Here is a 22,104-nt window from a genome sequence, read left to right as displayed (position 1 = left end):
CATATCTCGATCACTAGATATATTAATTATTTAATTTACAATAATTAGAGAGATCACACGGCTTAATATAGAAATTTCAAAAAGACTATGTTCTAGCACGTAAAATCTTTTTAATTTTTAAAAATCATTATAATGATTTTTTTTTATTATTATTTTTTCATTTAAGTATTGCCACGAAATGTACGGTTTATAATAGTCATATACATATACACAAAGACATGTAGTTGTTATATATACATATGTATATATATAATTTGATGAGCAGACAGCAACTGTCCTTGAGTTGAGCCACACCATCTACTATGTTTTTTATTATTATTTTCATTTAAAAATTTTTAACTTATTATCTATACACTACAATTTTTCTCAGCCTTTCTTTTTTCGACGTTTATTTTTTTTTTTTTTTTACTATTTTTCATATAATTTTTATCGTCGCTTAACTATGTATCAGCACCAATCTGATTTTTTTAAATTGAAATTACGTGTTTGTGTTTTTTTGTGTGGGTGTTTTATAGAGAGTGTAATTGTTCTTATTCTATATTTTTTTAAAATCTTTTTTTTTTTTTTCTTTTTCGTTTTTCTTTCTTTTTGTATAAATATACATTGAAATATTGTTTAATAGTATACACAAGAATCATAGTGCTCTTCTAGTACATTTTTTTTTTTTTTTTTATATTTATTTTTTTAATTAGCGTCAAATATTGTTGTGACGTTGGTTTTTTTTTTTTCTTTCGGTTTCGTGGGTTATCCGTCCGTCTATACAATTTTAAAATTATTTATCTATGTCTCATATGTTTTTTTTTTTAAATTTTTCTCGAGAGAAAATTTGATATCGTATACTCACTCGCGGCTGCCGTCGACATATTTTTTAAATCTTTTTTTTTTTTTTGTTATTTAATATATACTTTAATTTTTTATTCCATTTTTTTCATCTTTTTTTCTTGTCAAATATCAAACACCCATTCTTTTGTGCTCTCTCTCTGTTATTATTATTTTATTTTTTTAAAATTAATAATCATTTAATTCTTTTTGTTCTTGTTATTAGTATTATTTTGTTTCTTTTTTTTTTTTTACATATTTACAGACGTTCTTCTCTTCGAAATCTTTATCCTCTTGCACAATTTTATTTATTTTTCACATACTCAACTTGACGTTATTATTATTTTATTTGTTTTTAATTTTTAAAAATCATTAAAACAATAGACAAGTTAAATATTGTATCACAATCGTTTCAGTCTGGTCGAAATCGAACATTTTCAACCCATTATTTATTTAAATTTTTTTTACCACAAGAGAAAGAAACACGTGAATTTATTTAAAAAAAAAAAAAAAATTTTTTGATAATTTAAAAGACATAAACAAAAACAATGAATTAAAATTAATAAATTTTTAAAACATTTATTATAATAATAATTTTTAAAATTGATTTAAAAAATTTGTCATTCGATTGCGCGTTGTTGCAAATATTTTTTTTTCTTTGTTCTTTAATATAATTATATATTTATTTTTAATTTTTTTCGGAGGAGGGAAGCGCTGTTGCTCTCGCGATGCGAGATAAACATTAACGAAATATATATATATTTATGTATATATGTATGTATGAGAAGAAGACAGACTCTAGAGGGTTGAAAAAAAAATAACGAGGGAAAAAAAAAATAATATTAATAATAATAATAATGATAATAATGAAGGGAGGAAAAAAAAATGAGATGAAATGCAAGTTTAATAATAAATGCACGATAAAAATGTGTCACGGGTAATGTTGCTGTAGATGGCCTGGCACAAATGTGACAAATCTTGGGCTGTTGATGTTGCTGTTGCTTTCTTGATTGTTGTCGATAAGTTATTATAAATCTTGATGATGATGATGATGATGACGATAATTTAAACTCGGAATAAACGCTGTTTTCTTTTTTATATTTCTTTTAGTTTATATTTAGTATATATATATATATTTTTTTTTTGTTTGTTTCAATTAAATTCAGCGATAAATTCCTGCTTGCTAGTAGGCGGCAGGATGAACGGTTAGTCACTGTGGTGGTAAAGCTGATGGTGCTTTAAATTCACCAGTTACACCATTTGTTTGTCCTGGAAATTGTGATGATGATACTGGTGGTTGATGATTAAATGCTGGTGCATAACATTGTGGAAAATATAATTCTGGTTTAACAACAGTTGGTGTTAAACCACGTGGTACTGGTACTGGTCCTAATGATGATGATGTACCACCACCACCACCTCCACCACCTCCACCACCAGTACCACTTGTTTTACCATCACTTGATGAATTTCTTCTGACTTTACTTGCATGTGGATTCATATGATTATCAATGTGTTTTTTAACTTCTGGTTCAGTTGCAAATCTACGTCTACAATTTGGCATTGGACAACAAAATGGTCTATCACCTTGATGTGTACGTGTATGCTGATCAAGTATAGCTTTTTGACGAAAATCTTTACCACATTGTTGGCATTTATATGGTTTTTCACCAGTATGTATACGTAAATGTTGATTAAGAATTGTTCTTTGACGAAAATTACGTCCACAATAAACACAACCATATGGTTTTTCATTTGTATGAATACGTAAATGTTGTGTTAAATGTGATTGTTGACGAAATCTTTTACCACATTCTGGACATGGATAAGGTCTTGATTCAATATGTATACAACCATGTTGTAATAATGTTGATTTTTGTTTAAATTCTTTTTGACATATTGGACAACGTACGTATAGTGGCATACCTGCTGATCTTCCGTGTTGTATTACGTCTGGTAAACAATTTTTACCGTTTGTACCACTACCACCACTACCACCTTGTTGTTTAATATATTGTAATGCACCAAAACTACTACCACCAGCACCAAATACTGAATGATTATTTCCTTTTGGATCCTTAAAATATGCTGGATATTGTATTGAACTGCCGTCTGGTGATGGACTAAATGCACCTGATTGAGTATCGTTATCACCAAATGTTGATGCAACTTCTTCTTTTCCGTCTTCAGGTGGAAATGGCACGTCCTGAGGCCACAATGTTGGTGTCATTCCGTTCTTGAAGATGAGATGGGGACTCACATCTGCAATTACAATTTATACATTTAGGGAATACACACACGTTCATCCGCTCTTAAACTTTACTTTTTTTATTTTTTTTTCACTTTGTACTTTTATTTATTTTTTTTTTTTTTTTTTGTTTTTCGTGAGTTTTTGTTTTATCCTTTTATTTTATTTTTTTTTATTTTCAAGATGTTTATTTATGTGCATATACATATTACCTGTATTATATTGTTATTGTACACATAATAACAATTATTTTCAAATGAAAAATTAATTAAACTTTTTTTTTTTTTATAAATTTATATGTATATACACATAAAAAATGATGTCTGACAAATACAAAAGCAGTAATCGGCGAATCGGATATCTCGTGCCTCCAACGAATCATTGAACAAATCGCTCATAATAAAAAAAAAAAAATAAATAAAATATTTCATTATCGCATATACAATAAAATTGAAAAAAAATTAAAAATAAACACATATAATATGCGAAAATTTATAATATAATTTATTATATTTTTAAATCTTGAAATTAAAAATTCATCAAGATATTAAAAAAATAAAAAAACTAATAATTAAAATTAAATAGAAAAACGTCCATAGAAAAAACATTCCCACCAAATTTTGACTTTTTTTCTCTGCCTGTGTGTCAATATATAATATAAATTTTGTTTAATTTAAAAAAAAAAAAAAAATAGCATTGTTTATAAATATATTAATAATAATAATTATGTTTTTTTTTTTATTAATTTTTTTTATTTGTTTTTATTATTATTATTATTTGGTTAAGCAAGGATCATAAATATATATCTATTTTCTATATTATAAAATTTAAGAAAAAAAAAAAGAAATAATTTTTTTTTTTTGTTATATATATTTTTAATATAATAATAAATAGTAGTGATATATTATATAATAATAATAAACATATAAAAATAAAAATATAGATATAGATATATAAAGATGTATGTGTGTATATATACGAGACCTTGAGGCAATCCGTAGGCCCGACCTCGGTGAGGGAAGTAAGCTGATGGTGAAGATGAAAGTAAGGACGGATCGCAAGGTATCAATCAAGGCATATAATATAACGGCAATGCGTGATATTAATACTTTTATCGCTTTTTTTTTTTAAGTTTTTGTTGTTGTTGTTGTAGTTGTTGTTGTTGTTGTTTTGATGATGAAAAAAATTATGTTGAATGAAAATTATTATTAATATTATTATTATTATTATTATGTATTAATATTATGATTATTATTGTGTAATGTTGGTAATTTGTTATGAATATAATTATTTGAAAAAAAAAAAAAAAATATAAATAAATAAATTCATTTAGATTTTTTTTTTTTAATATCAAGGGAGCATTTTTTTTTTTTTTTTTTTTTGTTAAAAGTATTAATTAGCAGTGGTAATTAATTAGCAGTAGTAGCAACAGCGGCAAAAAAAAAAAAAAAGTAGTAACAAGATAATAAGCATTTGGATTTTGTCAATATATTATTTAAAAATTTTTTTTTTTTTTTTTTTAAATATCGTCTGATTAATATATTATTATTAATTATTATTATTTGTTTATGTCTTTAGTTTTTTGGTCATTCTTTCTATCAGCATTATATTATTTTTTGTTTCTAATAATTTTTCAGTTTTTTTTTTTTTTCATTTTTCTATTAAAAGCATTGTTTTTTTTTTTTTCATCTAATTAACCGTTAATTAAAAAAATTTAATATTTTTTCTACTTATTAAAAGTAATATATATATATGTAATTTTAATATAAATTTTGTTTGTTTTTTTTTTTTTTTTGGTTTGTTAATTATTATTAATATATGTATGTATTTATATATATTAATATTATTATTTTTTTTTTTGTTCAACTATGCTTTTTTTGAATATATTTTTTCTTTATATTTGAAAATTTTATGAAAATTATTAAGGGTCAGCAAGGGTCAGTGTGGTTCGTGGCGCTCGCCCTCTGGGGATTCGGGAGGCAGAGAGAAATGCTCGCCTTGGTGTGTGCGGACGTGCTGATTCAGGATCGCCTTCTGACGGAAGTGTTTTCCGCACTCCGGACATTGGTATGGCTTCTCACCCGAGTGGATGCGCAGATGCTGATTGAGGATGGCACGCTGACGGAAGGTTCTCTCGCAGTATACACATGAATATGGCTTCTCATTAGCATGTATACGTAGATGTTGGGTTAGATGTGATTGTTGACGAAATCTCTTTCCACATTCTGGACATCCATATGGTCGGCTATCTGTATGAATCCTTTCATGTTGTAATAATGTTGATTTTTGTTTAAAATCTTTACCACATGTTAAACATTTAAATAGTCTTAGGTCATTATTTGCACCACCAACTTTACTTGATTTACCATTTTGTTGTACAATATCAGGCAATACACTTGACATATTTGGACCACCAGATGAACCATACTGATGTGATTCAAGACTTGCACCACCATCACCTTGTCCAAGTGATGTTAACATAACACCAGGTTGTTTTAAATAATGTAATGCTGAAAAACCACCAGGTGTTAACATATGAGGTGGTACTGATGGTGATGGATGTGGTCTTGCATCTTTAAAATAATGTTGTGGATATTGTTGTAAATCACCAGTACCAGGAAAACAATCACTACGTTCAACTTCATGTGGTGTCATTTGTTGTTGTGGTGAATGTTCCTGTTGTCCACCACCACCTCCTCCACCACCCTGTTGTTGTTGTTGTTGTTGCTGTTGTTGTTGCTGCTGTTGTTGTTGTTGTTGTTGTTGCTGTTGTTGCTGTTGTTGTGCTGCAGCTACTGCTGCTTGTTGTTGTGCTTGTTGTTGTGCCGCTGCTGCTGCTGCCTGTTGTTGTGCAACTTGTTGTTGTTGTTGTTGTGCAACTTGTTGTTGTTGTTGTGCAACTTGTTGAGCTGTTTGTTGACTACTTGATTGACCAATATCATCATCTGGTGGTGTTAATGCTTGTGGTTCTGGTGGTGCTGATGGATATGGTGATGGTACTGGTGATGTTAATGGTGGTGCTCCAGTATCACCACCTTCAACTGGTGGTCCACATGCTTGTTGTGGACTACCAGATGATGATGATGCTTGTTGGCCTTGTTGTGACTGTTGTTGTTGTTGTTGTTGTTGTTGTGGTTGTTGTTGTTGTTGCTGTTGTTGTTGTGGCTGTTGTGCATACAGTCCTCCATCCTGGAGAGAACCCGGCCCTGGCGCCCACTGGCCCTGGGGTCTCTCCATATTGTCCTTGTACAGTACGTACGGCGCGCCAGTATCTGTAATTATAATTCAAACAAAAAAAAAAAACATGTTTATTTGTTTTTTTATTTTATGATGATGATGATAAAGATGATGATGATGATGGTGGTCGTGGTGATAATAGTGATGTTGATGATCACGATGATTATATGGGTATATAAATTTTTTATTTTTTATTTATTTAATCCACTGTTGCTACTGTTATTATATTACTTAATTATTATTATTAATTTATATTATTTTATTACAAGTTAATGGGATATTTTTTTTTGTTATAAAATTAATACAAAATACGACTAAGAGGCGTTATTATTTAAAAAAAAAAAAAACAAGCAGAAGAAGAGACACATTTGGCGAGAATATCCGACGGACGAATTTTATTTTATTTTATTTATTTATTTATTTATTATTCACTGTCAGTGGTCAGGTTTTACCGACCAATTTTTATTTTTTATTTTATTTCAATAAACCCAGCATGTATATATATTTATTTATATACATTCAAGCTGATTATTTAAAGCCGCTTGACCACCTTGAGTTTTCAGAGAAAGTGAAAGAGATTTTCACGGATTTAAAATTTTTCTTTCCCTCCCACAATTAACTAATACGGATTAGAAAAAGATTTAGTACAAGTGCCTTGTTAGCACAAGTCATTGATACAAAATATTTTGTCATATATATATAAATTAATTATTTATGGGATTCATTTGAAATAAGTTGAGTCACAGTTAATAAATTCAAGGAGACAAAAATTTCATATACAAGAACTTGCACTAACAAAGTTCAACGAACGTAATCATTCTCTCTTTTTTAACCCCACCAATAATCATTATACTTTATTTATTCTCTCTCTCTCTCTAGTAAAACACATAAATTTTTTATTTTATTTTATCTTTCTCACTATTGCTTGCTATTCGTCAACTGCCGAACATTGCTTTGCTTTCTATACATCATCACACACATCTTGAAATTAAATCTAAATATATACAACACATACACACATGTTTATTTAACATCTATATAGATATATTAAACACATGTATATATTAATTAATTATAATAATATCAGTGCCACATGGCAAAAATTAAATAATTTACCAATAAATTGCAATGTCAATATTTCACTTGTTTTTTATTATTAAAATAATAATTATAAAATAATCCCGATAAAATGTTTTTATTATTTATATTTTTTATCATCATATGAGACATACACAAGGGTCTCGTTGTATACTGTCTCTCTCTCTTCTCTTTCTCTATTTTTTTTATATCAAAATGTTTTTTTATTCAGTCTGTCGAAAATATTCACTCATACAACATTGAAAAACTCTTGTGATAATCAATTAAATTCTAAATAAAAACAACCAATACACTGTGTTTATAATAATATATATTATAATAATAATAATTACGTTTTTTTTGCAATTATAAATAAATTAATGTCAAATCCAATTGTCGTCAATCACAACACACATTGAGCATAATTTTAGTGTTGAAAATTCATCCATAATTTTTTTTTTTTTTTATTTATTATTGTTGATTTTATATCGCGAGAAAAAAAAAAGAGTTTAATTTAGTTTTTTTTTTTTTGCACGTCTATATCAAAGGGGGCCACACACGACAGCACACAACGCCGTTGGCTTCAAGTGTCTTCGATCGTGCGTGTCAGCCGCCCAAGATTAAAGTTTGTACGCTCCTGATCTCTCCGTTGACCGCTGACCCACAATCTCTCTTTCTCTCTCTTTCTCTTAGCACATAATATTATCACGAATATATCGAGCAGTTCTCAAACTAATTAAATAACAATATTTTTTTTCAAACAAAAAAAAAAACAACATCAAACTAACAACACGCTTTTTTTTTTTTTATCAAAGAAATTAAACAAGTCACTGTTATTTTTTTTTATTGACGAGAATATTACAGATTAATATAGGTTTTTTTAAAGAAAAAAAAAAAAAAAAAAGACGTAGACTATCGCGAGGAGAGCGTCTGGCGCCGTTAGAAACCGTCGGGTTATATCTTGTCGCTTGGTTATTATAGCCGACAGTTGGCAAAGCAGTCAAGAGACACAATCGTCGGCTTATAAATTTTTGAGGTTTGGTTATTCACGTTAAAAATAAAAAACATATTTAAACACTTAATATATATTATTATAATTTATTGTTGATATATTTTAATTATTATTTCAATTAAACATTTATTTATAACACAGATAATAATTGTTTATGTAAAGCCACGCCACAGGGTATTAAGCCACGTGCTTGTTTACACTAATAAAGCATAAACTATTGTCCAGCTTACACGGATACACACGCACACAAGTAAATTGACGTGTGAGTCAATGAATTTTATGTTGAAAATAAAAAATAGTTTTATAAACAATGAAGTAATGTGGAGAAGAGAGAAAAAAAGAAAAAAAAAAAAAAAAAAATGACTGTCTCGTCACAACAGTATCACACAAAAATGGTTGGTGGTCACAAAGTTTTCTTCGAAATTAAATATATAATACCACACACATAAAAAAAAAATGGCAGTAATAATTCCCTTGGTTTTGTATTAAAAAAAAAATGTAATGATACTTTGTGATTAATAAACCGAATAGAGATAGAGTTTGACTCACGGATGAATGGCTGAATGTGATTTTATAATAACGATGTTATAAATATATAAAAAGTGAGTATATATATATATTTTAATCATATAATATTTGTTAAGAGATACACACACATATAGATTGGCACGCGTTACAGCACTAACAGTTCCATCGGTGGCAATAAGGCGGGCCTATCGTTTCGAGATCTGCGAGGCAATCGGCGAGGTGGCGTGGCGGCTTAAACCGAGGGGGTATCATGTATGACAATATCTTGGCGGGATAATTTGAATTACTGCTTTTAATATATTCAATATTAAAATCCAAAATTTAATTAATTTTATCAACTAATTATTAATTTTTTTTTTTTTTTTTAATTAATAATGTATCAAGGCAATTTGTCAATTATTTCAATGCTTAATTTTATATATATTTTTTTTTTTTCATGATTTTTTAATGGTTGCCGGTAGTAACAACTTGAAATTCGCGAACAAAACACAAACACACTTTATTCACATGTATACATGTACACACAAACACACACACGCAATTTATGAATGTGTCTTTCTTTTACTTGCTTTTTTTTTTTTTCATTCGTTTTATCAATGTCAATCTCCTTCTGCTTGAAAAATTACTTTCAAATTATTTGATTAATGTGTTTTTTTTTTTAGTCGCCTCTTTGTCGTTATTTTTTTTTTTTAATTTAATTTTTGGAGGGAAAATATGATTATGATGTAATTATGAATTATTTTTTTAAATATTTTAATACTCACCGGAATTGTAATATTCCTTAAAATAGCGTGTCGCAGCGCGCTGGACAATCGAATAATACAGGTTGACGTACGACGTTGACTGATTCTGTGCGGAGAGCGCCATTTACGCCGTATTTGATTCGCAACTTGTGGATATTTTTTTTTTTTTTTATACACACGCTAGTCGACAATAATCGACGACAAAACGTGCTTTAAACAGTAAAAAAAATAATAATTTTTTTCTCTTTTTTTAAATATTTTCCTTTTTTTTTGTTAACCGAAACAACAACAAATAATATAATCCAACAAAGTCAACAAACTAATATATATATATTTGTATATATATATATATAAAAAATTAAAAATAAAATAAACAGACAACAATTATTGTGTGTAATGATATTTATATATAGCCTATATAAATATATATTTTATTATTAATTTTTTTCAAACTTTTCTTGGTGGTTAATTAATAATTTTAAATAATAATATGTGTAAAATAATATAAACGTCTGTTATTAACACTTGAAGCTTTTTTTACATTTAAAAAAAAAAAACAATTATTAAAAAAAAATATATATTTAAAAAAAAAAAAAAAAAAAATTTATTAGAAATTAAAAAACACCGTAGCACACACACAACGGGGATAGACGTTGCGTGTATTAATTTTTTTAAACATGTATGTAGTATATGATGTATATTTTTTGTTAAATTTTTTTTTTTTTTTTATTTATAACACGACGTCTAAAAACCACATATACACGCGCGCGCGTTTATTGGTATAAAGACGATGCGAGAGCGCGGGTTTGTCGTCGAGGAAAAAAGAGGCGGCGGGTGGTGCCGGGTGGATGGCGGAAAACAACAAGAGGGGGTAGTATATTTAAGGGGGGAATCAAGGGGAATAAGGTGGTGGTAGTGGCGGGAGTTATAAGAGACGTACGTTGATGCACGACGACGACGACGACGATTTTCAAACGTCGACGTGCTATCGTATATTTTTTTTCTCTTTTTTTCTATCTCTATTTATCTCACACACACACAAACACACACTCTTGTATTCCTTTTTTTACTTTTTTTTTTTTTTATCCTGATATTTTTCTCTTTCTCAATTTCTTTCTCTCTCTCTCTCTTTCTCTCTCACTCAATTTCGCTCTTTTTTATTATTATTATTATTTTCCAATTCCCCGTCTATTGCTTTCATATATGTTACTCCAATAATTATTGTTTTTTTTTTAAATTTTATTTATTTATAAATATAACTCAACGAAAAACAGAAAAAAAAAAAAATTTTAAATATATATACAAATTGTCTGTTTATTAATATTTTTGTTAAATTAATTGTTTTACTTTTTTTTGTTTGTATTATTAATCCTTTTTTAATCATTTATTTTATTACTTTTGTTGTTTGTTTATTTTGTTGATTTTTTTTAATTAATTTTTTTTTTTTTTTTTTTAATTAATTAATTCACGTTAACCGTAATTTCGGCATTTTGATAATCCGTGAATTTCTTTTTTTTTTTTTTTATATATACATATATATATATATAATATTTGAGAAGAAAAAAAAAAATAAACACGGAACGACACGATAAAACTTTTTCGCGACTTATCTCCCGTGTTCTTTTCGGGTATATACGCGCCGGTAGACAAACTCGGTAGACTCAGTTGGCCCCCCGAGTAACTTGCCAAGACCGAGACGCTCTCGACAAACGGCGCGCAACGTTGCCGTATTTCCGTCGGCGGTATATTCAAGTACTGGAATGGCGGTGATGGTGATGATGGTGGTGGTGGTGGTGCCTGGTGGGATAGACGAATAAAAACGGGGTGATGTAGAGAGAAAAAAAAATAAAAAAATAATAATAATAGAACGAGAAAGAGTAATACCAAAATGCTTCTGGGATTGAGTTTGGTACATGCTATGTGTGAGAGATAAATAAAGAAAGAAATATAAAGAATGAGGGTTGAGAGTAATACAAAAATGGTAGAGGAGATGGTGACAAAGAAAACCTTGCAATTCCGCCATATAATTTTTTGCACTTTTAAATAAGAGCAAGTGAGATAGTTGAATGGAAAAAAAAAAAAAAAAAATGGGTCTCTCTACTGCGAACCCCACTCAATACATATATAGACAAGCCCCCCTCTGTATAACCCCACCGACAAGGCTTCATCTCTCCTTTTTTTTTCCTCCTTTTTCTTCCCCCCTTCCGACCCTTGTCCACCGATCAAATCAACTCTTGCTTGCTCTGGCTGTTGTTAAACGCAAGAACGGTGGGGAAAATAAAAAAAAAAAAAAACAGAAAAAGGTGGTAGGAAATATTGTGATTTAGAGTGGGGATTATGGGAGTCCCCCCATGTAGAAGGGATATTATATAGCATCGCGTTTAGGCAACGCGGGTTGGGTGGTTTTAGGGGGTTGGTTTGATGAAAAATAAAAAAAAAAAAAAAAAGGGGAAATCGCGAGAGGCAATGTTGCCTGTAGCACTCGACTATGGCGAGCAAGGGATTCAAGGGGGAAAAAATGAGTAAAAAAAAAAAAATTGAGTATGCGACGTGCGGGCGGTATAACCCAGCCGCGATGTTGGCCCCCTCGATGCGCGCTGCGCTGATGCATCGCGAACTATTCTCTCCTCTTTATATACCTTGTATTCTCTCCTCTCTATGTATTTTTTTTTTTTTTTTATATAACATTGAGAGAGAGTCACATGGTACGCTCGTGCCACGAGTACGAAGCCTCGACCAAATCAATATCACTCGTATATAAAAAATAAAAAAAAAAATAAAAATATATATAAAAATGAGAGAAGAGGGTGGCTGGATGAGGAAAAACAAAAATTAAATTAAAACATATATATATGTGAAAATTTAAAGTGTACATATGTATTTTTTTTTTAAATTAATTTTTCAAAAATTTCAAATTCGTCTTGTATTTTCATATTTGATTCAAAATGATGAGGAAAATTTGAATTGTTGTTTTTAATAGTAGAAACCCCCCCTCCCTCAAAAATTGTTTCTTATTTGATTATTTTGAACGGTAGATTTTTAAAGGAGAAAAGATTGAGATAGGTTAGTCACTTGGCGCTGGTTTTCCTTTAACCCCTCTACGCCGAAGCGTCGTCGTCAAGTCTTTTTACTTATTTACTTGGTCGCGTCCACGAGGAGAGATGAGAATCCAAGGGCCAATATATGTTTCCCGCCACTTTTCTCAGCCTGCTGTTTCAGGCTTGCTCAACACACGAGGTTTACTAACGCACGCGGTCTCTGTAATCATTTCCCTCTCTTTCTCTCTCTAACCCGCGTAAATATATATACACTCAATTTATACCTTTTTTTTTTTTTTTACAATTTTTGTGTGTCTCACTCATTTTATCTCACTCATGTCCAAGTTCACGAATCATTCTCATCATATGGAACCTACCACATGCAGAGAACATCAACACATATTTACTGACTATTTTTTTTTATATTTATTTTTCATTTATTTTCCATATTTGTGTGTAAAAGAGAAGCAGACAATTTTTTTTTTTTTTCATTTCCCCTTTATGTATTTTCCAACACTCGTTGTGTTTTTATCTCACTTGGTATATATACAAAATGAAAATAATATATATACACATTGCGTGAATGGTGCTGTTTGTTACGACCTTGCGGCAAGGTGGATACACTTTTTATATTTTTTTTTCATTTTTCGATGACTCTCGTGCCACACAGATATGCATTCACGATAGTCATTTACCTTCTACCCACAACACTCCCGTAAATGCTTCTGCTTTTTAATAGCTACCTTTTTTTTTATTATTGTTATTATTTTTTTCATTCATTTTCATTTTTATTTATTTTTTCCACACTATACTATTTGTTGTCATTTGCTTTTTTTTTTTTAAAATACGTCATTTTGGGAATTGGAGTATTTTAAATTTTACTCCAATTTTCATTGTGAAAATAAATTCATTGTTTTTTTTTATTTTTCAATAATTGAAAATATAATTTTTGTATACAATTTTTTGCCAATTTATTTTACTCCAAAAAATTACAAATTAAAATTTGTCGAGTAAATGGAAAGGTTTAAAAAAAAATTAAAAATTTCTTTGATTTTCTTTATTAAATTGCATTTCGAAATTTTTTAATGCAAAAAAAAAAAATGGAGTAAATCAGAGAATAAATAGCGAAGACAGTGTTATTAAATAATTAAAAAAAATCAACTGGTTATAAATATGAATTTTATAATTTATAATTAAACAGTATTTAATCAAAAAAAAAATAATAAATATTAAAAATCTTTTTACACGATGATGATGAAGATTAAATATACACCTGGTGTACATTATCGTGTCCATGGGATTATGGGAAAGAGCATATAAAGACACCAATGCCCTTGACAAGTTATTGGCAAATGAACTTGCCGAGTAGTTGTTGAGTAAAGCAAATAAATAATAATAAATATAAACACAAATGAAAATAAATTGAAAATAAAAAAAGTATTAAAGTGTCATTTGTATACTATAGACCTGGGTTAACTATGAAAATAGTAACCCAGTTCAAAGGTCACTAGACAATATAAAAAAAAAAAATAATAAAATTAGATGTCTTTGTTTATTTTATTATAAATAAACAAGTTTAAATAATGAACAAGTTAAACTAAATTCTCAAACAACTTGACTGAATTTTAAAAACTTTTATACATTTATACATTAATACATATATACATTTGTAAACAACGGTTCATACCCCCTACTCTCTTTTGAAAAACATCGTCCTTTCACAACAACAAAACTCACTGTAGTAAAATAATGAAAATAAAAAAAAAAAATGATAAAAAAAAAAAATGGGAAAAAATATATATATAAACTACCTTTCCCCAACACAAAATTCCAAAGCCAACTTCATTCATGCCATCAAGGTCATCATCATCATCATCATCATCGTAGTCGTCATTATTATGATTATTTTTATTTCCCCTTTTCAATATCATCCCCCATCAAAATGTTAACAAGTAGTTTTTATTTTTATATTACTTTTTTTCTTGCTTTTTTTTATATCAAAATTTTTATGTTTATTTAATTAATTGATTAATTATTAATTTTTTTTTTGAATTTAAATTTTAGTTTTTTGATAAAAAAAAGAAAATTTTCTTTTTTTTTTTTTTGCATCTTATGTCAGTCATTTCTTTTTAAAAGTTTTATAAATTTTTTGTTCATTTTTTTTTTTATATAAAAAAAGAGTCTAGTGTGTCTCTCGCATGTAGATATTTTTTAGGGCGCAGCTGCAAGTGCCGGGCACTGATAGGATGGACGCCTGCACAAGCCAGGGTGTAATGGCCTAAACCTAAAATCGATACACTAGCGAAGAAAAACGTCGGCGGATGCCCCGGGAGATAAATGGCCGCTCATTGGAAACCCTTCTACCTTTAAATCCTCAACCCTCTTTTTTTTTTTTTTTTTTTTTCTCATCTACCCTTTATACCTCGGAACCTCATACTCTTTTTTATTTTTCCGACCAACCTCTCTATACATATAATTTTTTTTTTATCTCATTTTTATTCTTTCTATTTCACCTTTTTTTTTTATTCTTTATCATTCTCTTTTTTCATATATCCCACTGATGTACAGATCTGTGCGCCACGATACTCGCACCACCATCGCGAGACTACCCTCATCTCTCTCTCTCTTTATATTTTTTTTTCTCTCTCTATCTTTAACCCGTACCTCCATGCCACTTTTAACCACCCACTCTCTCTCCCCCAACGAACCTTTATCCGGACCTGCCTGGACTATGCGCTCCAGTCCCGTCCGCGGCTTTAAGGTTTTTTTTTTTTTTTTCTATATACCCTCCTCATTTCCTCTCACTTCCTCTCACCTCTTTTTTTTTCCTCCCCCTCAGGCTTTTGTCTGTCTTTTTTTATCTCTTGATAGTTTTGTGAATTTCTCTTTTCCTACATCCCAATTTTTTTTTCACCCACCAATCTCTCTCTGTATTCTATAGTATTTTTTTTTTTTTTTTTTTACGTTCAATTCGCTGGACCGGGCAAATGCGCTCGTCGAACGGGCGATGCCTGGAAAAGTAATGTAGAAAAATAAATAAAAAAAAAAAAAAAAGATATATACGATGGCTGTGTAAAATTCTCTCTCGTGACGTTTTATTGATAAAATGAATTTTTTACGTGAATTTTTTTTTTTTTCGCTCTGACGTCTTTTTTTTTGGTAGGTTGCGATTGTGAAATTTTATATAGCTTTGGCTTGTTGGAATTAAAATAGAAGAAAAAATAATTCTAATGGTTAATTTTTTTGATTTTTTTTTTTAAATTTAATCATATTATTATTTTAAATTTATGGGGTGATTTTTATTTTTATTTGTGGTTAATTATTAATAATGAAATTAAAAATGTATTTATTGTGGTAAATTGGAAAGCTCATTTCCTGCTCATTATCAATTGTATATACACACAAGAAACAATTCATTTGTGCATTGCATGCATCCCCTTGTTGGGTTTTTATTTGTTTGAACTTTTGCGTGTTGAAATTTATAACTTTGTATAAACTTTAAGGGCGTGTATTAAGTAACGCTCATTTGTACTCAAATAATTACTTATATATATTTTTTTTTTCAAAGATAAATGAGTTGCAAAAATTATTCAGTATTTGGAAAATTTTATTTACAAACCATTTTTATTTATATTTGTTTTTTTTTATGATTGTGCATTCAAGTATTTTAAGTAATTCAGGTTGTGTCGTAAATTTTATCAACCTGTAGAACGATATTCGAATACCAAAACTTGATTATTTTTTTATTTTTTTATTTTTTTAGAATCATGTATATTTCTTGTGCGGTTTCATGAAGGAAAATTTTATTTTTATTCGGTTAGGTCAGTGAATTTTCTACGATAGAAATACTTTGATAAAGATATTTCTACTTGAAAATAAAAAAATAATATTTATTAAAAAAACGAGAAAAAATAACTTATAAATATTTTTTAATAAAGTATTTATAGTATTTCGTTGAAAAATAAAATTAAAAGTTGAAAGAATAATTAAGCTTTTAAATATTTTATATAGTTTACATAATTAATCAGATAAAATTCTTTTTTTTTTTTTTGTTTTATAAATGAATAAATGAAAATCTAGTATAGATATATAATTTATTTATAATTATTGCAAGTATATTTTAGTATTTTTCATGAGCTTTAAAATTATTATTATCAAGTCACTAAAATAATTATAAATAGTCGGATTTCAAGTCTAAGTAGTTACGGCCAAATTCACACTACTTACAGTCTGACCAGTACAAACCTCCGGCTGTAACTACTTCCACTCAAATTGCCCACTTTTCTTCTAACAAAATATTCATATCATTTTTACACCAATTTAAAAAATTAACCAACAATGTAAATTAAATAATTTTACCTCAATTTAATTTACAAACAAGAATTTTTTTTAAAAAAAAGACAAACAAAAGTTTTTAAAAAAAAGAAATAAAATTTTACCAATAATAGTTGTATCAATTTTAAATTAAACTTTTCAAGTTCAAAAATATTAACCATTTATTTCTTTAAATACCAGCAATAAATAGTATTAAAAAAAAAAAATTAATTACCAATATAAAAATATGATTTTCAATATTACAAAAATATAATTTTATAATTTTTTAAATCTCAAATTTAAAAATCCGTATAAAAAATTTTTTTTAAACTTAAATATCACAACAAGTATAATTTAAATATTAGACAAAGTTACGTTAAAACCCTACATACATATTAAAATATAGATATATAAATTTAGAATGCAATATTTGGCCTGAACATCCAAACCATTCGGGGAGAGACATTCGTCTGTCGTTTTCCAGGCCTTCAAGCATTTCTCTGCTCGCCTATATACAGCAATGAAAAACATAAAAAAAATAAAAACAAATAAATAAATAAATAAATAATTCATATACATATATAAAATTTCACATATATATATAAATAATATATAAAATAATATTAATACATGTAAAAAACGTTTGGCGTTCTTCAACATCTAACATCTTTTTCATCTTTTGCATATAAAGACAGTATTGGTGTTTAAATAAACCCATGTGTTTGTAATATTTCTTGGCTTCACAATCACGCATAAAATAGTACCACATATACATACAAAAAAAAAAAAACATTTAACTTATTTTCATCTCTCTTATATTCATTCGTCATCCTTATATTTCGATCTGCATATTTCTGTAACATTCTCTTTTTATTTTTTCAGCTCACACATGTACATACATATATACATAAAATTCACTATTACTATGAATACATATATAAAGTATTAGTTGTGAACAGGCGTGGTTCTTTGCCCTCTGATGTCTCGACGTATTTATATCTAACGAGAAGCGCACTGCAAAACGAGTGCACGCGGTCTCATTTGCTGGACCAAGTATTTTTTTTTTTTTTTTCTTCTTTTTTTTGTTGCGCTTATTCAATACACTATAAATATATATATATGTATATGTATATTTTTCATTTTTTTTTCATCTTTTCATATACTATCGTCATCACCCCCTCCCTCTCACCCTCTCTCTCCCGCCCTCACCCCGATAACCAGAAAGTTTTCAAGTCTTGCAAGCATCGTTTCGCATGACTGAACTTGTTTAATATATATCTATGCAAAAAAATTAAACCAGAATTTAATTTCCTTTTTTTTTATCCTTTTTTATATTCTCTCTATTTGAGATTATTTTTTTTTTTTTACTTCAACATTTCCGGTGGCATTCAGGGTCATGCATCTTAATAAAAATTATTATTATTATTTCAAGGTGTACAGTGTTAAATTTTTAATTATATAATTTTTTTTTTTTTTTTTTTATTTAATAATAATAAATTGTTTATAATTTTTTTTTTTTATTTCAACAATATATGACCTAATTTTGAGGGTCTTATCTATGTATTGTAAATTTATTGTAAGAGGTATAATTGCTGAGTTTGCTAAGCAGCAAGTTTCATGTCTCTTGAGAGCAAATTCTTTTTGTTATAAATAAATTTTTTTTTTTTTTTTATATTTTTTATGTATATAGCTTAAATTTTTTATTCATTTTCTCGTGGTCAAAGAAATCATTCACCACAGAAAGTTGGCACTTAATGATTCCATTCATTCTGTCGTTTTTTTTTTTTTATTTTTTTTTTTGAATGAATACTGCTTTTATTTTGTATTATTTTTTAAGGGGAGTATATAGCATTGATGTTTATTGCTCATTGAGGTGTACACATATGTGATTCAATATATGAAAATTTTGTGTGTTTAAAGTCCGGTAATACAATCCCGGTAAATGACAATGAACGGATGGACGAAACGCACTTGCGCGTGTATATATAAATTCAATCTCACTTTTATGTACAGTGCATAAAATATACATGACTAAAAAAAAATTTTAAAATACCCCTTTTACTATGATGATGATGAGGAATGAGAGAATGGTTATATTGTATATTTCATCAACATCCCTCTTTGTTTCTCTATACCACTAACCGCCTGGCTAACATTTAACCCCTAACTCTGTTGGCACGTCGAACATTTGACATTGCTAAAATATCAAAAATGACACTTGTTGCATTTTGTTAAAGTAGATCGAGTGATGACTATGTACACTATATACATACATTGACCATTTATGTATTTTTATATTTTACCATCATCCCCTAAAATCAACCTCCATCCCCCATATCATTCTATATCCATATAAAAAAATTTTTTTTTTTTTATTCTATTTTTGTTTTGCTTTAAATTTTGATTTAATTTTTATTTTTTAGTCGACAAACATTGACCATTTGACACCAATTTAACACACCCTTTTAAACATGATAATAAAATTTTTTTAAAATATTAAAATATATAAACAACTATAAATAATTAAATAAAAAATAGAAAAAATAAAAATAATTTAAATGACTTAAATATATTTGAAAAAACCAATTGAAAATTAAATTAATATAAAATTTTTTTTCACGCCTATATAAACAATAAGACTAACTTTTTTTTTTTTTTAAATTTTATTTCAATTATTATTTACATAAATAAAATAATAAATAATAATTTATCGATTATATATAGTTGACGAAAGAAAAAAGTGCAAATAAATAATAAATCCATTCCCAAGGAATAAAAAAATAATTAAAAAAATAATAACAATATAAAAAAAATAATAATAATAATAATAAAAAGTCATGTAATTCGGTCGATGGGCGACGCGTTTCGCGCGCGCGGTCTCGCAAGTTCGTCGCCCTGTTATATATATATACATAAAATTCATCCCACACTGTGTCGTGTAACCAACCCCCTCTATTTCTCCACCTCCCATCCCTTGCTTACTTCTCAAAAAAGAAAATTTTGTATCTTTTTTACTCTTTTATATATATTAATCTATGTCTTTCTTGCTTTATATTCTTGCGACTATATGTACTAAGTTTCATTTGGTCGTAAAACGTTGAGCCCTCTTGCTCACTACCACCCCCCACCCAGTTTGATTTTTTTTTTTTTTTTTTTTGCTCCCGTCGGTCTCAACGTCGCCGACGCCGTCACGATCGCGTCTCTATACATATATATACACTTAAATTTTATCCCAGCTATATATATATAAACTCAACTTCCCTTTCTTCGCGTATATTTCTTGGCGTTTTGCTCGTTGCAAGGTCAACAAACTTCGTCTCGATGAAGAAAAAAAATCAAATAATATATATATAGAGGGAGAGAGAGAGAGGAAAAAAAATAATAATAAATGTTGGGGTGGAAAGACGTAGTTTATATATATGTAAAAGTAAAATTGCAAAAAATAAAAAAATGAGAAAACCAAAAGTGATGTTTGAAATTGTAACAGTTGCAACAGTTGATGGAAATAAAATAATAAAAAAAATTTAGATTGATCTTGAGTTGCGATATACACGACTTAAAGGGGCAGTAGTCTTCGTCACATTGATTATTTTATTTTTTATTTTTTTTTTTTGCCTCTTTATAATATGGCTCATATCGTGGGATTGAAATATTGCTGTAAATAAAGCTCAAAGTGTTTTTATTATTTTTTCTTTTTCAATCGTTTATGAGTATTTTTTTTTATATTTTTTATTTGATTATTGAAATTTTTATTGTGTAATAATACTGGGTAATTATTGATAATAAATTAATTAATTAATTTTTGTTGAAATAATTGTTAAAGAATTTTTTTTTGAGCTTTTTTTGAGCTTTTTTTTTTAGAGTAAATGAGTTTTGGTGTTAATAAATAATAGTGAATTTTTGATTGACATTTAAATTATTAAATTAATATAATAGTATTTAATTGAATGAATGAAAAAAATTTATCTTTTGTGGGTCACTTTTTTTTTTTAGTCCTTATGACAAGGTCTAAAATTAAAACTTCTCTAAAGTTGCCATTTTAAAAGTGAATATACATCACCCGGCTAAGGTTAGCATGACTCTTTTGATTTTTTTTTTATTTCTTTCTATTCTTTTGATGCACATTTTCTTAAAAATACATGTATCTCTCTTATTTAAAACTTACAACAGTCTCTGTCAGTGCCAGACATCCCTCTTTTCACACATGTATCTTCTATGTCTAATTCTTTGTCTCCAACATTGTTGCTTTTTTTTATTTTTCATTCTCGCATATATATACATTTTAACATGAAAAAAGACACCATTTTTTTTCTTTTAATTTTAAAAAAAAATTTGCACAATTTACAATCCGTTGGTCTCTTCATGAATTTACAAATGCGTCTTTATGTAATTTTTTTTTTTCGCCTGAAATTGACACTCTATTATTTTTTTATTTTTATTATAATTTATTCAGAGGGTTAGATTTTTTTTACAGCTATATATAAGGTAAATTCAAAAATATATATTATTATAATTTTTCAGGAAATAATAATATACAGTTAAATTTTGAGTTAAAAATTTTCTAAAATATATATTAAGACATCAAATTTAACAATAGAAAAATCGACGACAATAATCGACAGGTTTAAGGGTCTAAGGGTGCAAGAAACCCCGTTGTTTTGTATAGAAAACAGGAAAATAAATAAAGGAAAAAAAAAATATAATATATATATACATGAATGGTCAGTGGTAAAGTGATTGTAAAGATGTTTAAATTGCATAGGCGTTGAAAATTGTTTGAATGATGTCCAGCTGACTAGTGGTTTGTTCGTTCAAATAATAGGAAAATAATAATAATAAAAAGTAAATAAACTTGTGGATATTTTAACGACACAATAAAAACTACTTTTCCGTAAACAACTTAATTTTATATTATTTATTTATTATTAAATTTCATATACAACCAATAAAATAATACTTGAAAAAAAATTATAATTTTTATATTATTATTACTATTAAAATTAAAAATAATTTATTAAATTTTTTTTTGAAAAATAAATAAATATTTATATAATTGATTATTAGATTTATTTAAAAAAATATTTTTTG

General features: G+C 27.8%; 1 protein-coding gene across 5 annotated transcripts; it reads right to left on the bottom strand.

The window, feature by feature from the left end:
* Nucleotides 1–655: 655 nt before the first annotated feature.
* On the bottom strand, nt 656–10,751 carry LOC122854402 (zinc finger protein 768-like). 5 transcript variants are annotated; one of them, XM_044155019.1, is made up of 3 exons: nt 9,686–10,751; nt 5,065–6,339; nt 656–3,081 (listed from the first exon to the last, which is right to left on the bottom strand). In XM_044155019.1, the coding sequence occupies exons 1-3, from the start codon at nt 9,786–9,788 to the stop codon at nt 2,030–2,032; spliced, it is 2,430 nt and encodes an 809-aa protein (XP_044010954.1). In that variant the 5' UTR covers nt 9,789–10,751; the 3' UTR covers nt 656–2,029. The 5 variants fall into 5 exon arrangements, with proteins under 5 accessions (XP_044010954.1, XP_044010955.1, XP_044010959.1 ...); XM_044155020.1 differs by having other exon boundaries at nt 5,149–6,339; XM_044155024.1 differs by lacking the exon at nt 9,686–10,751 and adding an exon at nt 8,943–9,074 and having other exon boundaries at nt 5,149–6,339.
* Nucleotides 10,752–22,104: the final 11,353 nt, after the last annotated feature.

This window comes from Aphidius gifuensis, linkage group LG4, assembly GCF_014905175.1.
Source record: "Aphidius gifuensis isolate YNYX2018 linkage group LG4, ASM1490517v1, whole genome shotgun sequence".
NCBI classification, from domain to species: Eukaryota; Metazoa; Arthropoda; class Insecta; order Hymenoptera; family Braconidae; genus Aphidius; species Aphidius gifuensis.
The sequence above is the reverse complement of the archived record's forward strand: the minus strand, read 5'-3'. Positions and strand labels throughout refer to the sequence as shown.

Coding starts and splice junctions, on each gene's coding strand:
- LOC122854402 (XM_044155019.1), bottom strand. CDS start 9,788: ATGGCGCTCTCCGCACAGAATCAGTCAACGTCGTACGTCAACCTGTAT. Junction 6,340..9,685: donor TAAGGAATATTACAATTCCG/GTGAGTATTAAA, acceptor TTATAATTACAG/ATACTGGCGCGCCGTACGTA. Junction 3,082..5,064: donor GCACGTCCGCACACACCAAG/GCGAGCATTTCT, acceptor TTGTAATTGCAG/ATGTGAGTCCCCATCTCATC.